The 17,122-nt window shown below is 46.0% G+C and overlaps 1 protein-coding gene across 1 annotated transcript; it reads left to right on the top strand.

The window, feature by feature from the left end:
- Positions 1-12,009: 12,009 nt before the first annotated feature.
- LOC131395220 (ral guanine nucleotide dissociation stimulator-like) lies at positions 12,010-16,806 on the top strand. Its single transcript, XM_058527132.1, has 5 exons — positions 12,010-12,690; positions 13,101-13,211; positions 14,183-14,376; positions 15,019-15,078; positions 16,505-16,806. Exons 1-5 carry the CDS (start codon positions 12,553-12,555, stop codon positions 16,707-16,709), a joined length of 708 nt encoding a protein of 235 aa, XP_058383115.1. The 5' UTR covers positions 12,010-12,552; the 3' UTR covers positions 16,710-16,806.
- The last annotated feature ends 316 nt before the right edge of the window (positions 16,807-17,122 follow it).

The following is a 17,122-nucleotide window of genomic DNA, read 5'->3' as shown; positions in this document are numbered from 1 at the left end:
TAGCTTCATATAATTTAACATTATAGAATGGCATTATAGATTTTATGTGATGTCTGGAAAGGACTTTAATTCTTAAATAAGCTATATGGTGAGTTTATTAAACTGGAAGGATATTATATGCAAGTAGACTATCACATATAGCATTTTAAAATCTATTCACTGAAATTGGAAAAATGTTTTCTTTTTAAATTAAAGCAAAGCATGTGTCCTGAATGAAGCTTGGTTAAGGGTAGCATTGGTATGATGAGAAAACTTTGTACAAAAATGTTGTTGTGGGAGCCAGCCCAGTAGTGTAGTGGTTAAGTTTACATGCTCTGCTTTGGTGGCCCAGGGTTCGTGGGTTCAGATCCTGGGTGCTGACATAACACACCTCTCATCAACCCATGCTGTGGCGGCATCCCACATAGAAAATAGAGGAAGATGAGCACAGATGTTAGCTCAGGGCTAATCTTCCTCAGCAAAAAAAAAAAAAAACTTATTATGTATTTTGTGTACTTGATGATAGTTACAAATGACATGATATACTTTCACATTAAATTTAAAGATTAGTCAATACATAGAAAAGTGGAAACTAAATTTTATTTATTGTACTAGGTTTTGTGAACTGCAAGTATGAAATTTCAAGAGACTGTTTATCTTTCACTTCGTTGAGGTTGGGTTTGGAAGTAGAGCAAAGCATATGGCTAATTTCTTCTCTGATTATGCAAGGAAGAACCAGTTTAAAGGCAATTTCAGCTTAACTCCACCTTCCTTATGGGAGCTTCTCCCATTTTGGCCTTGACCTGGAGAAGGGATTTCTTTGTATAATATATTAGAATTCACTTCTCAGGTCTCTGTGAGACCTGCCTGGAATACCTTGTGTTTTCCCTAGGCCTCACCCTGCAAACCCATTACTTGAGATTCAGTTTATTTTGCCCCGCTGTGTAACTCTGGAAGCTGATTCCAAGACTTTAGCTGAGATTTAGCAAGAGATAGTTGATGCATAAAGCACTCCTGGATCACTAAATTCCTTACCTAAAAATGCAGTAGTTTCTGTCATGTCGTGTATAGCAGTAAGGAATACAGAGTGACTATACATGACTAATAATGACTGCAAATCATGAAATAAGTATTGGCCCTGAGGGATTGAACTCACCCTGTGTTCTTGATGATTATGTTCTAAGACAGTTTGGACTTCTCGACCTCACTTGTGACCTGGGTCACAAAGCCAGTTTATTTTGTTGAGGATAAGATGTACACTCATTGACATTTTTTCCCTTATCTTATCCACTTTCAAATGTTCGATAGAAAACAAGCCACAAACCTGAAAATTAAACTGAAAAATTAAAAGTAGTTCTGAACAATTTCTATTGAGAAAAGGACGGAAAATGGAATGATGCGTACTGGTTTTATACACATGTACTAGTATTCGAGGTAAAAAATACAGTATTTCCTTATCCAGCACTGCATGTATTAAATTATTTAGTTTATAGAGAAGCCATCTACATATATTTTTTATGTTAATGCCCAACTTTACTCTCCTCAACTGAATTCTTATAAGGTATTAATTCTATAGTTGTTTCAGATAACCTGAGCTATTTTGTGGGTAAAACGTTGAGAATAGTTTCTAGTTATTTACTCTCAAAGGAAGACATCATGAGCCTTTTGTAGTTTGAAAAGAAAAAACTGTTAATATACTTAGTTATTTTAAAATGTTCTCTGTAAGAGTTGACATTCAAAAATTTTTAGAAAGGATGTCTGTCCATTTTTCATTGTGATCTGTAGAAACAGCCTGAGTCTGTCCTAGTGTTCATGTCATTTGTTCTAAACTTCTTTCTTCAATAGGATGAAACACAACCATGGGATAGTTACCCCAGCTAATGCATCCTTCCGGTCCTGCGCTACCAATGCTATTTCACATAATAACCATCAATAGACATGTGTATTTCATTATTACAACACTGTGTAGATTCTTGCCAAAGGCTATGCTTCTTTGTTCTTCCTCTTACTTTGCTATCATGTTTCACTTTTAGGGCACAGAAGTTCTGCATTTCACTAGATCGAATGAGTTTTTTTATAGTTTCCCAAGAGATATAATATGCATATAGGAACATAGAGTAATACATCTTGATATCCTGAATGCTCTTAGGAGGATGTGCAAGATCTCCGTTTACCTGTGTCCTAGCCCTGGGGTGATGCTGAAACCTCTCTCTCCCATTCCAATTCAGTGTAATAAAGGAGGGAGCGACATTTGGTTTTCAGGGCTAGATCCCATCAATTAAGAGGTATCAGACTAGCATGTCATTGTTCACCTGTCCCCACTTTGGGGTCTGCAAGTTCAGAAGCCCTTGAGTTCTCTCATCTGACCTCACCAAAGAGTGATGCCAAGGAAAAATAAAATTGGACAACAGAATTTTGCTTCTTCAGTTGACATAGCAACTGAGAAAGATCCAGAGTATTTACTAGTAGTAATTTCATTACACAGCAGATGTCCTCTACTCAGGCAAAATGGGAATACCCTAACATAAATATAGCCCCACTCACCTTAATAACATTGTCAACCATCTTCCAACCTGTCCTTCTCCTCTGTCCCCTCCCAGTTTCTATTTTACAGAATTGAAGCAATATGACAGTGGGGACCAGTTTTATGTTGAACTAAGAATATTGATATATATAATAATTTATCTATTTTATTACAAACTAGTTTTTATCTCTGCTATTGGTATCTGTACCACATTCTTTAGAAGTTTATTAAATGTCAAAATACTGTTGGTTTTGATAGAAAATTGATAAAACCAAAAGTTGTAGTATTGGTAGCAAAGTTTGACAAAAATGTTTTGTTTTTCTTTATGCTTTAAGGGAATAAATGGTTAAAAATTAAAAAGGCAGCATCAAGCATGGATGCCATTTTGCTATGCCATTTCCTACTTAAAAATCTTATTTATTCATTCATTCATTTATTTACTGTTAATTCTTCGAGAAACAATTACTGAGCACCTACCATGGGCCAGATGCTTATCTATTCCTATGCATTCCTGGATACATCAGGGAAAGAAGAGACAGATATCCCTTGTGATGGCTGCCCCTGGCCCTGTGGGGCTTATATTGTAGCGTGTCCGCCTTTTATGTGTATGCCCCAGTCCATGGTATAGCATATGCAGTATTCTAGAATCTGGCACAAATCCTCCACCCCAGCAGACCTGACCTCAAATCTGGGTTCAAGTACTAAGTAGTTGGATGAACTTTGACAATTTTTTTCACTTCTCTGAGTCTTGCTGTTCACATTTATTAAAAGATAGTAAAATACCTGGCAGCATTGAAATAATTAAATGAAATAACGTAAAATATTCTGTAAAAATATTAGTACCCCTCTTGTAATTTAATATTGATTGAATTTTAGGTAAAGAATAACCATATTATTATCTTTGCTAAGACTCTTTGGTCTACTATGGGAAGCCAATTCTAATAATTCATATTTTACTTTTCCCAGTATAGAAATTCTCCGTTTTTTTCCCAAAATGTGACAATTTATTTATGTCAGAAAAGATACTGCCTATCTCCTTTCCTGCATCACCCAGAAATCTCAGTGGTTATGAAAGGATCTCAAGTTTAAAGCAGAAGAAAGAAAAACATGAGAGCAACCCTTTCATCCAACGAAGTGCATTGTATATTCTACCAAAAGTAAAGTTACAGTTCATAATGGCCTGTTGTCTAGATTAATACAAAGAACTGTGACTTTGTAGGCACCTGCTAGGCAGTTCGGTAATGAATAGCAGTCCTTGCAATCAGGTTCAGAGACAAATAAAATTGGACAACAGAATTTTGCTTCTTCAAAGTTACTTAACCCATTGGAAATCTTTTATATGCGAGTCTGCAGCTGTTGACGCCTCCCTCAGAGGCAGCCTTCCCCAAGTAGTGCAGAGCTACCTGCCGGAGAATATCTTTCACAGCTGATTTTTTTCTCTCCTACTGCAATAATTGTGTTCCAAACAGGGCTACGTACACAGATCGCCCAGCTGGAGGGGGAAACTAGGAGCGAGAAAGAGGAAAATACTAGTCTGCTAACTGTGCTTTTCCCTGAAATTTTTGTGACAGCAGTGCCAAAATACATATGGATGTCAGAGTTGTGTGTAATTAATTTATGATATTCAGTTGGGGGCTGTATAGTGTAAAAAGTTTAGTAGCTTTAGAAAATAAACAAAGTGTCTTCACGGGTTCCTGCCAAGCTGTTGCTTTGTCCAAACCAGTGGTCACAAGACAGGAAAATGGGTGAGAGTCAGAGCCCAACTTTGGGGAAACTCAGCCACTGACCCAGTGGTGCCCAGGAGTCAACATCTCAATCTACTTCATAGAATTTAGGGGACAGTGAGGCTTGTCTCAGGAGTGTGACAAAGGAAGAGCAGTACTTCTTTAAAAAAGGCAAACAATTTTCATGGTAGCAGGAGCAGAGGCTCTCTCAATTGTGAAAGGGGCTGAGATACGAAGTCAAAAAGCAGACGGGGGCAGTCGTTCTTGCAGGACGTCTGATTCCACAGACACTGGTAAGAACTTGTTTGCTTCCGCTTTTGGAGTCTGGAAAAGTAATTTCAGCACAGCTTTAACCGTGACCTTTGATTATCTCCTAATCTTTGCTTACCCAAGATGAGTAATAAAACTGCCCTTTGGAGAATCTGTATCTCCAGAAGAAACCTCAGATGCCAACTTCAAAGGTGAGGAAGAATCAAGCTGTGATAGAATTTAATGATCTATTTTCACTCTCAAGTGAGACAGAAAAACATTCAAAAGAAAGATGAGAATGAAAATGAAATTTTGACTGCAGCAGTTTACTAATTAATTTGCAAAATGTCCTGGAAACATTAATATAATGGCCAACAAAACTTTTACTTAGCAGTAGGCCGTGAATGTGATACAGTGGGAAACAAATGTTTGAATATGTTTTTATTTATATTTCGTGTTAAAGAGTGCAGGACATGGGTGGGAAAAACAACCTGCATGTTTTTGAGAATTATGTTTTATATATGCCATGTCATTTAATTTGTCCTGAAACTCTGATGAGCAAGTTTGTTTTCATCTTTTCACTGATGAAATGTGAGGCATAGAGAGGCAAAGGACCTTGGGTAAGGATGTACCAGTGGCACATGAAAGAAGCCGGATTTGAGCATCATGCTGCCTGTAAGCACAAGGACAGAAAAAGTGAGCTGTGTAAACTGATGCTCCTCAGCCTCTACTGTGGAGGTGTCTGGGCCTTCAGTACTCATTTTCCAAGAGTGTTGTGGAGAGCTTGGTTTCAGCACAGACAGTGAGATCCGAAGAAATGCATTGCTGCAGGTACACAGCCACAACCAGAATCTAGGCGTAGTGTAGTTCCCAAAGTCAGAAGGACAGTAGCTGCCCAATCACAGATTATAGGCAAAGGGTAGCCAAGAGAACTGACTGCAGTTCGGGGTTTGAATCCTGTCCTAAGTAGCTATATGACTGTAAGTGAATTGCTAACATTTCTGTGTTTGTGGGCTTTTTATAAGGATTAAATGAGTTAATACATGAGAGGAGTTTACATTAGTCCCTGCCATGTGTGTTTTCTGTTATTATCAGTGCTTTCATAGGAGGAACTCAGAGAATTGTACAGGAAATAAGAAATCTGATATCAAGACTTGAGCAATATGGCCAGTAGAAGCCAATGGAAACGTCCAGTAAGACTGGGATACAACTATACAGAATAAGAGAAAGCCCTCACTTTGTAGGTTTGTTTTCTCACCCTTCAGGCATCCTGTATGCCAGATACTGTGCCTTCTGCAGAAAGACTAACTGTGGTTTCCCCAGATGGTAGCCATAGGTCCTTACCCTGGTGGAGATTGGATAAGGCTGCACTTTCAGGTGAAAGACCATGAGGACTGTGTCTGGAAGGAGCAAGAGATGGCCAGGGCTGGTAGTGGTTTCCAAAGAACCAGAAGGTAGTGTAATTTTATTGGATTGAGTCAGAAGGCTCTTGGGGTACTCTCATCAGAAGTTGAATTTATGTTACCATTGGACACATTTTCAGGAATTATGTGGTTGCCAGTAAAAGATTACTTGGATTAGTCTGAGTAGAAGGAGAAATGTTAGAAAGGATGTAGGACTTTCTCACAGAAATTTCAGCCTAGGAATATGGTTGGGCCTCACACAGGCCTAAACGAAAGCACTGGAAACCTCTCAGGAACCAGTGTAGTTACAGTTTTCCTAATCTTTGCCCCAGAGGACATATGTCTTCTCTGTAAATCTGCTCTATTCTTTGTTTACTTCTCTTGTCTCTGCAGAGTGGATTCCACACATCCACGGTCTAGCCATAAGAACCCCAGCTCCAGCTTACTTGATGTTTTAGTTCAAGAGGCCAATGGATATTAATTAGTTCTACTTCCAGGTTTCTGGAAAGAGGAGAAAAAGTCTTATTGGCTAAGGCTTCCTCAGGTTCTACATTTAATAACGGTTGGAATTTTTTCCTTTGAGGGCCTAGAAATAGATTCTCTGAGAAGAGACTGCGAGATGGGAAGGAAGTCCTCATGGAGGAAATCATTGTCATTTTTAATGCTGTAGGTGTAGAGAAATTCTGCTCAATTAAGTGTTTTGATTAAGAAGGTGCTGGATAAACAACAGTCTTAAAATGGGAATCAGACAGACTGAGTACTGTCCTGGCTTTGCCTTTGGCCCTTTGCATCAAGAAATGGTTAGAACTAATAAACAAATTCAGTAAAGTGGCAGGATACAAAATCAATTTATAAAAGTTGGTTGTTCTATACACTAACAACAAACTATCTGAAAAAGAAATAAGGAATTCTCTTTACAGTAGCATCAAAAACAACAAAATAGGAATAAATTGAAACAAGGAGGTGAAAGATTTGTACACTGAAAACGAGAAAACTTTGATGAAAGAAATTGAAGACACAAATGAAAATATATCACTTGTCCATAGATTGGAAGAATTAATATTGTTAAAATGTCCATACTGCCCAAAGAAATCTACAGAGTCAATGCAGTTCCTATCAAGATTCCAATGGTATTTTTTGCATAGATAGAAAAAAAAATCCTCAAATTCATGTGGAACTGCAAAAGATTACTAATATCCAAAACAATCTTGAGAAAGAAGTATAAATCTGGAAGAATAATACTTTTTTATTTCAAACTATATTACAGTGCCATAATAATCAAAACAGTATGGTACTGGCACAGAAATGGGCACATAGACCAACAGAACATACTACAGAGCCCAGAAATAAACCCATGCATATACACTCAACTAATATTTGACAAGGGAGCCAAGAATACTCAAATGAGGAAAGGATAGTCTCTTCAACAACCAGTGCTGAGAAAACTGGATATTCACGTGCAAAAGAATGGAACTGGACCCCTCCCTTGCACTACTCATAAAAATTAACTCAAAATAAATTACAGACTTCAATGTAAGACGCGAAACCATAAAACTTCTGGAAGGAAACATAGGGAAGAAGCTCCTTGACGTTGGTCTTGGCAATGATTTTTTGGATAGGACACCAAAAATGCAATCAACAAAAGTGAAAATAAACAAGTGGACATACATCAAACTAAAAAGCTTCTGCACAGCAAAGGAAACCATCAATAAAATAAAAAGGCTAAATGTGGAATGGGAGAAAATATTTACCAACAATATATCTAATAAGATGTTATTATACAACATATATAAGGAATTCAATGGCAAAAAACAAAAATAATTCAATTAAAAATGGGCAGAGTGGGGCTGGCCCCGTGGCGTAGCGGTTAAGTGCGCACGCTCTGCTGCTGGCGGCCCGGCTTCAGATCCCTGGGCATGCACCGATGCACCACTTGTCAGGCCATGCTGTGGCGGCATCCCACATAAGCTGGAGGAAGATGGGCATGGACGTTAGCTCAGGGCCAGTCTTCGTCAGGAAAAAGGGGAGGATTGGCATGGATGTTAGCTCAAGGCTGATCTTCCTCACCTTGAAGGCATTATACTAAGTAAAATCAGTAAGATAGAGAAAGACAAATATGGTATGACCTCGCTTATATGTAGAATCTAAAATAACCAAATTCATAAAAACAGAGCATAGATCAGTGGTTGCCAAGGGCGGAGGGATGGGGGAAATGGGTAAATATGGTTAAAGAGTACCAGCTTCCATTTATAGGAGGAATAAGTTCTGGAGATCTAAAACCAGTATGGTGACTGTAATTAACATAACATACAGTCAACATAATACTGTACTGTACACTTGAAAGTTGCTAAGAGAGGAGATCTTAAAATTTCTAACTACACACACACACACACAATTTTAACTATGTGGGGTGATACTTCTGTAATTCCCAATATTTACGATATCAAATCATCACACGGTACTCCTTAAACTTGTACAATGGTATATGTCAACTAAATCTCAGTCAACCTGGAAAAACTTTTTGAAAGAATGAAAAGGCAGCCTATAGAATGAGAGAAAATATTTGCAAACCATATATCTGATAAGGGGATAACATCCAAAATATATAAGAAACTCATACAACTCAACAGCAAAAAAAAAAACTGATTAAAAATAAAAAATGGACAAAGGACTTGAACAGATATTTCCCCAAAGAAGACATAAATGGCCGGCAAGTATATGAAAAGATGCTGAACATCACTCACCATAAAGGAAGTGCAAATCAAAATGACAATGAGATATCACTTCACACCTGTTAGGATGGCTACTCACACACACGCACACAAAAGGTAAGTGTTGGCTAGGATGTGAAGAAATTGGAACCCTTGTATAGTCTGTTGATAGAAAGGTAATATTGTGCAACTGCTGTGGAAAACAGTAAGGAGATTCCTCAAAAAAATAAAAATGGAACTGACATACGATCCACTAATTCCATTTCTAGGTATATATCCACAAGAATTCAAAACAGGATTTTGAAGAGATACCTGCACTACTATTCACAATAGCCAAGATATGGAAACAACCTAAATGTCTGTCCATGGATGAATGGATAAAGAAACTGTGGTATATACTTAAAATGGAATATTATTATTCAGCCTTAATAAAGAAGGAAATTCTTCCATATGAGACAAGATGCATGAATCTGGAGGCCATTATGTTAATAGAAATAAGCCAGTCACAGAAGGACAAATAGTGCAGGATTCCACTAATACGGGGGATCAAAAATAATCAAACTTACAGAAGCAGAGAGAAGAATGGTGGTTGCCAGGGACCGGGGGAGGGGGAAATGGTGAGCTGTGCTTCAGTGGGTACTATATCACAACAAAGTTATTTATGGAATGCTTTGATTATATTAACAACAAAACATTTTAGAAAATTGAAATCTATCACTCAACATATTTGTATACTTTCATCTAACTATAGATAGTTATTCCAAAAATGGGATCACCCTATGTTCCCAGTCACTTTTCATTTATGTGAATAATTATCCCAACCCTTTAAAATTTTTTAGTATATGGTTTTAATGGCTGCATAGTATTCCTGATCATATTTTCTACGTAGTGAAAGCTTCCGTAGTCCCTATTGTCATCTTCCTCCACCAAGCACATTTTAATTATGTCTTAAAGTGGAGTTCAATTGATAGGAGCTCCAGATGGCTTCCAAATCTAGAGTCATTCACTGAGCTTCCCGAGGACTTCCCCTTTACCCTTTTCTCTAAGGATGGCAGGCACGGCCCACCATATCTAGTCTCCCTCTCTAGACTGGGAGCTCCTCCTGGGGTAAGGTACTGCTCAATCACTTCTCCATCCAGCTCACAGCACAGTTCTTGGCACGTGGTAAAAACTTAAGAATGATTCGAAAAACACAGTAAATGAGTTACTCACTGTTGCAGAGAATGTTAATTGTCCACAAAAATCCCCTCTGCTCTGCTTGGGGCACACAGCTGGACTCCACTATCCTGCCTCCGTGGTGGCCCAGGACCACCTCTTTGCCAGCAGAAGAGGAAAGGAACTGATGCGTGCCGTGCGAGACCTGGCTGATAAAATCCTCCCACGTGCATTTCTTTATGTCCTTTCCCCTGACGCTGATGGACGCAGAGGTGGACGATGTCCTAGGGATGGAGCAGGCGCGTGATGGAAGAACTGTGGGTTCCTGAAGGACCACGAAAGAGTGTGGTCTCTCCAACCTGAACACCCACCCAGCACTCATGTGGGAAAATATATACTGATATGCTACTGAAATGTGGAAAGTTATCTGGTAATTCACCATAAACCAATATACCCACAAAGGGCCTAAATCACAGGATTAACTTAAACAGTTACCGACCTAGTCTATTTAAAACGACGCAAGTCAACTGGGCTCTAATAATTGAGCGGGCCGGCGGTGGGATGGATCTTCTTATCTAGTCCTTCAGCGACTGTGCCCCGAGCGCTCAAATGCTGCCAGTGCTGGAAAAGTCCCCACAAGGTGCTGCCCTCCGGGAGCTCACAGTCAGGAGGACAGGATGGACACCAGCAGGGAAAGAACCCATGTGAAGGGCAAGAGCGCACGCCACAGGGAAAAGCAGCCGCTGCTACAACGGAGCGCTGGGTCCACCAGGCCGGGGCGCCCTCAAGGCTGCGCCGAGGTGACCTCTGATTGCCAGCAGCACCACAAGAAGGGGCCAGCCCTGCACAAACCCGGGGACAGGGAGCCTGGCAGAGGGCGCAACGGTGCAGACGCTCGGAGGCACGAGGGCGTGTGGCCAGAGAGGAGCTGAGACGGGAAGCCAGGGCGGCTGCAGGCGGCTCGGGGGGAGAGTTGGGGCCGGAGGGGCGGGAGGAGAGCAGGGCCAGGGCCGCGGGAGCAGGACAGCTTGAGTGATCAGCTGCTACTGCCCTGTGACAACAACTCCCCAAACTTAGCGGCTGAGCTGAAAGACACGGAGGAGCTCACAGTGTCGGTGGCCCGGGAGCCAGCAGCGCTCCACGGGCTGCTTCTGCCGGGGTCTCTCAGGAGGGCGGGCTGCGGCCTCCACTGAGGCAGGACCCGCTGGCCTCCCGATGGGAGCGCACGCGGGGGCACCGGCAGGACTCCCTCCAGACTGACGCCCGTGTGCCTCTCGTCTGTTGGGCTCCCTCAGGCGAGGCCACGCGGGCCTCTCTCTGTTGGAAGTCACAGCACAGAGGCTCGTTCCCCAGAGTGAGGGATCTGAGGGAGAGGAGGAGAGAGAGCGCACAGGTCAGAGTGGACACGAGGGCGGGCACCGGCTGTTTACAACCAAACCTGGGAAGTGACATTGGATCACTTTGCCGTCTTCTGTGGAAAAGAAAGGACTCACTAAGTTCAGTCCACACTGAAGGGGAGCGGATTACACAGGGATGTGTAGACCAGGAGCTGGGGATCACAGGGAGCCCCTGAGGGGAGAAGCGGAAGACCCAAGAGCTTCAGTGCCTTGCCCAGAATCACAGACTGGGGAGACGCTGGAGCCAGGCGTAAACCCAGCTCTGTGTCCTCAAAGATGGGGCCCTGGCCGCACACAGGCTCTCTCAGGGGACTCTGGGAAAGGTTGTGCTAGTGTAACTGCATACAGATATGCAGATGGCACGGGGGTGAGGGTGAACCTTCAGTAGCCTAGACGGGCATCTGGCAAGTTCTTCTCTGAGGAGGAGCCCAGGTCAGGGGAACCCCTGAGTGCTCCCCAGTCCACATCACACCCAGGGCGGAGGGAGTGGGGGCCCACCTTTAGGCTGAGCTCATGCTTATGCGGTTCTAAATTTAATCCCTCATCGGATAATTGGGAAACTGAGGCCCATAGAGAGGTACGGACTGGCACACGGCACGTGACAGGCAGAGTCCAGAGGTAAGGGTGTGTTCTGACCTTCTAGGCCAAGACTAGAACCCCTGCCACAAGCTTTACTTTGGAAATTAGAAACCCTAAGATCTTGGGAAGCTCTTACCCATCCCTCCCTTTGCAGGGCCTGTTTTCTCCTGGGTATCCAGAACATGAGCACTAACACACACACACACAGACACACACACACACACACACACACTCACACACACACACACTCACACACACAAACACGGTGACGTTAGATGTAAGGATGGACTATGGGGTGGGATCAGAAGAGAAGCAGACACAGGGGAGGTGACAAGAGGAAGAAAAAAGAGGTTGGAGGCATTCCCTACATGTGACACCACTCCTCCAATTTTAAAGGTATTATCCCTGAGGACATCTCGAGGAATTCCATGCTAGAATAATCCCCATTGTGCAGACAGGAGGCAGACAGGCCCTGAGAGGCACAATGGCTTATCCAGGATCAAGAACAGGTGAGAATGAGGAGCTGTGTCTGCGTCTCTCTCAAAGCTGGGACCCTGGCTGCACCCAGACCTTCTCAGGGGCCAGTGGAGACAGGTGTGTTGGTGTACCCGGGTACAGATATGATGTTGCCTGGAGAAGGGGGGTGAGCAGTCAGCAGCCCAGAGGACTGTTTGGATGGGTGTTATCGCAGGAGGGGACACAAGTAAGGGGACTCCAGGAAGTGAAGTCACTTCCTTGACAACAGACCCCAACAGAACTTGGAAGCCCCGTAACCAAGGACCCACATCCTCATACCCAGCTCACTTGGCCGGAGACATCTGGTGTTGAAAGATGTTCTCCCGCCATATCGCGACTCACCAGGGCTCTGGTTTCCAGAAACCCCGGAGGGAGAACTTTTTGACCCGTTCTAGACGTTGGCTCAACTCTCAGGCTGGCTGCCTCTGGCCCTTTGCCAGGAGGTCCTCTAAGGTAACACGAGGTGGCTTAGGTCAGGCCAGTCGAGGTCAGGCCACCTCTGTGAGCTCTCCCTGGGCAGACCCCATGCCCTCCTCTTCAGTGTAGGGAGGAAGAAGGACATGTGGGGAGGATCCGCCCTAGGCAGGAACAGGTTGGTGGGCAGTTGATAACCCGAGGCTGCTGTCCGGGTCACATCCCAGGACGGGCTGGCAGGACGGGAAGGGGATTCCCCAGGCGCCTCTTATCTGTGTTAATCCAAGGCCCTCAGGCTGTCTTCTGTGTCCCTCCTTGGTGGAGGTCTGTGCAGACTGTGGCGCCTGTGTGTCTGGAGTGGAGAGAGTCACAGAGGTGTGAGAGCCCGCAGAGACAGCCAGGCAGGGCTCTGAGGCTTTCCGCCTGGTTGCCGGGCACTGTCTTCACAGAGCTCTACGCAGGAGACTGGACAGGAGCTGATCCATGGGGTCCTCTACTCGACTGCCCCGCAGCAAAGGAGGGTGCCCCACACCACTAACAGAGTCCAGCACCGGCTCAGGGTGAGTGCAGGTGCTGAGAAGACCCAAGACCCTGGAGCCCAGAACAGGCAAAGAGGAGCCCAGAACACACAGACACTCCCCAGGGCTCCCTCCCAGAGCCCTGCTCCCAGAGGCATCTGCATGGCCCTCTCCTCCCACCCGCCTCCACCGCCCGGCCCCTGCCTTGGCCACACGCAAAGTCCCTGTCCACATATTTGTGGGCACACCAGCAAAGAGACTTTGATAGCATTTCACCTCACGTTCGGTCAAGAGTATTTACACCATTTCACCTCCTGTTCAGGCGAGAGTAGTTTTGCATTTGTCTACACATTTTCCTGTTTTAACTCCCATCCCCAAGTGTCCACGTTGTCCTGACAATCCTCCCGCAACTTCTCCACGTCTTACACATCATCATGATGGCTAGGGATATTTTTCCCCAAAAGGACACGAGGCTCCTGGCATTATGCCTGTCACTCTGCAATTTGCTGTCCCAAGGACCACGTCCCCATGACCTCTCCAGGTCAGGTGCTGGGACCTCACTGGGCTGCACAACATTCCCGAAGGGAGACCGGTTACCACAGTGATTCAGCCCCTCCCTGACGTGGCACCTTCGGCGGCCATTTCCACAGTGCTGCGCTGACCATCCCGCATGCCCCACTCTCCCGAGCCCTCCCACCCCAGGAGAGGCCTCTGTGTTCTCATCTCTGGAATGGGATATGTTTCAGAAATCACAGGGATGACGCTGTTCAGACACGGAGACGCTGGCAATACTCTGCTAACAAACTGACCTCAGACACTCATGTCTTTACTCATTCCCCACCTCAGACTCTAACTTGAAGGCCGAGAACTTTCTCCTGCTGTGGGCATTCACGTCCCCCCTCTTGCCGGAAGTCACGGAGGCCTTGGGGCTTCCATCTGAGCTCCAGTCCCCAACCCTCCTGCTGTCCATGGTGCTGCCTCTGACCGCGCCTCTCTCATCTGTCCCACCCCAGGGTGAGAATCCTTCAACAGCCAAGAGGGAGGAGACCCGCAAGGTGTGGAGCACGCAGGGTGGCTCCATAGACAAGCTGGTGGAGCACCTGGTGCCCGCCTTCCTGGAAGGCGACACCACCTACATCCACAGCTTTCTCTGGTCACACAGGGCTTTTGCCACCACCCTGCAGGTGCTGGACTCGCTGTGTCAAAGGTGAGCACCCTGCCCCTCCACGGCACCGTGCTGACCCAGCCACCTCCTAGCTGTGAGGCCTGGGAACATCACTGCACCACTCCGAGCCTCAGTTTGCTCCTCTGAGCAGTGGGGTGCAAGGAGGATCAACCTCAGAGGGATATGGTAGGGACTCAACGAGGTCCTGCACGGAAAGCACGTTCTAGAAGCCTGGCCCTGTGGAAAGGTCTGCTGGAGGGGCCGTGGCTGTGCTAATCCATTGTTTTCCTCTTCCCTGTGACGAAGCCTCTGCTTCAGCCCTCACTGTCCCCATGGCCTTGGGCTGAGCAGTGATCGCATTGGAAAAGGAGACTGGAGATTTCATCTAGGTCTCTGGCCTGAGTAAAGGCCACACCAGGGATCCCCCGGGCGAGCTGAGGGCTCCAGGCCCACTCAAACATCTGTGATGTGGCTGGCTGGAGCTCACTCATTCATCACATAGAGAAGAGGCCCCGCTAGGTACAGGCACTTGGCTAGGCACCGACCATAATCCAGGGCACAGAGCAGACGACACCCCTGCCCTCCCGGGCTCCATTCTAGTCCGGAGTCAGACACTCACACTAGACTTCTCAGGCAGGGACTGTCTACAGTAGAGTTGACATGATGCCTTCCTGTCTCCTCTAGATACGGGTGCATCCTCCCTTACTCCAGTGAGGACAGCGGGCCCCTGGACCAAGTCAAAAAGTGAGTGGGCTTTGGATCGAGTCGGAGGGGCTCCCGTCTCCACTCTGTGAGGGGAGTGTGGGGTCTGTGAATCGGGGATGCGGGCAGAACCCGACATCCCACACATCTTGTGATGGCTACGGGAGGGCAGAGGTCTGAGGGCTTCTCCTAGAAGAGAAGAAAGCACTCCTCGAGAGCTGCGGATGGGGCTGTGGGGGCTGCGGGAGAGCAAAGCGGGGCTGGAGGACAGAGTCAGCCCCGAAGAGAATCCGTAGCCGTCCCCTGTCCATCCCAGCCCTGCCTCCACTCCCGATCCTGGGACTCAGAAGAGGAGGTGTAGGGAGCATTTTGCTCACTAATCTGGCAGAACCTCAACAGTGGGTGCTCAGCTGGTGCTCGGGGGGGGGGGACTCAGTGCTCAGGGGCCAAATGACCCTCTCCCTGTTAGAGATTAGTGTCAGTGGAGGGTGACTCACGTGGGACACCTAGTGAACTAGGCAGCACGCAGGCACGGGAGCTGAAGTTTGGGGTATGAGGCAGGCCCTTGGAAGACTGGGCAGGAGACAAAGTTCTTCTGTTCCCTCACTCGTCAGATCATCATGGGGCACCTAGTGGGTGCCAGTGAGTGCAATGAACAGAGCAGACTCCACTGCTCCCTGCCTTCAGGGAGTTGACGTTCCAGCGGGCAGTGGGCCGGGAGACGCACAGAGGAGTGTGTCAGGCTTCTCTGAGGAAAAGGAGAGGTGATCACACCATTGCCCAAGAGCTCTCACTTACAGAGGCTTTTTGCCAGGCCCTCCTTGGTGACTAGGCCTGTCTCTGTCCGGACTGCCAGAGTGCAGGTGGACGAAAAGGGGGACTGTCCCCCGGACAGCCAGGAGCAGGAGGCACAGGAGAGGAGTCCAGGCCCACACAGGGGTGCCCTGGGAGGGCCGTGCGGAAGGGAAGGCCAGTTCTCTGACGCTGCTGCCCACCTGTCTATCCTCAGGGCCATCTCCTTCATTCTGGGCACCTGGCTAGAACTATACCCTGAGGATTTTTTCCAGCCCCCCGACTGTCTCTGCCGGGAGGTGATACTGGCATACATTGGGCTCAACATGCCAGGCTCGGCCCTGGAGCAGCGTGCCCACTTTCTTCTTTCACAGCTGGAGCACCTTCAGCCCACCGAGGCAGAGACTCAGGGTGAGGGGGACTCGGGGTGGGGGACATGGGCGTGTGTGGAGGGGCTGGGGCTGGGCCGCACAGAGCAGAGCCTCCAGAGGCTGGCGTTGGGCCGGGAGCAAGCAGCGGGCTCAGATCACTATTCCCACGGCCTCCAGTCTGGGAAGACTTTCTGGGGGTTGGTTCTTGGAGTGAGACTTGTCAATTGGTCTGAGAGGTTTCCGTTACTTGGAATGACATGGAAAGGCAGTCCTGTTGATGGTATTCTCTCTTCTTGGATCTACAGCACCAGCTCCAGAGAAAGATCCAGCACCAGCTCCCACTCTGGTGACCACTACAGCTCAGAGCCACACATTCAGATTCAGAGACGGAGCAGGCTCCAGCCACAGGTCGCCTTCATCTTTAAGACCTGGAACAACCACTCGCATCCCCTCAGCAACTGGCCTCAGCTCCTGAGCTCCAGCACCACAGAATTCCTTCCCCTCCCCTAATACTGCATTTTTTAAAATGTTTGTTTGTATCTTACACATACTCAGTGGTTTCCTATATTTTACCCTATAATAATCACTTAAATAAAATTTAATTCTTTGTTCCTCTTAAATTGTTCATTTAAGGGGCAAGAGGGACACTCACAACGTTCCACAAGTGTCCCCATGATCTAGTTCAAGAACATTTTCAACAAAGAGAAAGCCTGTACCTCTTAATCAGTCAGTCCTCCTTCCTCCCAACCCCGGGCCCTGGTCACCACTGATCTTTCTGACTCGATGGGTTTACCTCTTCTGGGTTTTTCATGTAACTGGAAGCATGCAATAACTGGCCTTTTGTGTCTGGCTACCTAATGTTTGAGGAGAGTGACTTAGGACTTTTTTAAACAAAAATAACATTTTTTATTAAGAAGAAAAAT

The sequence above is a fragment of the Diceros bicornis genome, chromosome 31, assembly GCF_020826845.1.
Source record: "Diceros bicornis minor isolate mBicDic1 chromosome 31, mDicBic1.mat.cur, whole genome shotgun sequence".
Classification (NCBI taxonomy): Eukaryota; Metazoa; Chordata; class Mammalia; order Perissodactyla; family Rhinocerotidae; genus Diceros; species Diceros bicornis.
The sequence above is the reverse complement of the archived record's forward strand: the minus strand, read 5'-3'. Positions and strand labels throughout refer to the sequence as shown.

Coding starts and splice junctions, on each gene's coding strand:
- LOC131395220 (XM_058527132.1), top strand. CDS start 12,553: ATGTTCTCCCGCCATATCGCGACTCACCAGGGCTCTGGTTTCCAGAAA. Junction 13,212..14,182: donor GAGTCCAGCACCGGCTCAGG/GTGAGTGCAGGT, acceptor GTCCCACCCCAG/GGTGAGAATCCTTCAACAGC. Junction 14,377..15,018: donor CTGGACTCGCTGTGTCAAAG/GTGAGCACCCTG, acceptor TGTCTCCTCTAG/ATACGGGTGCATCCTCCCTT.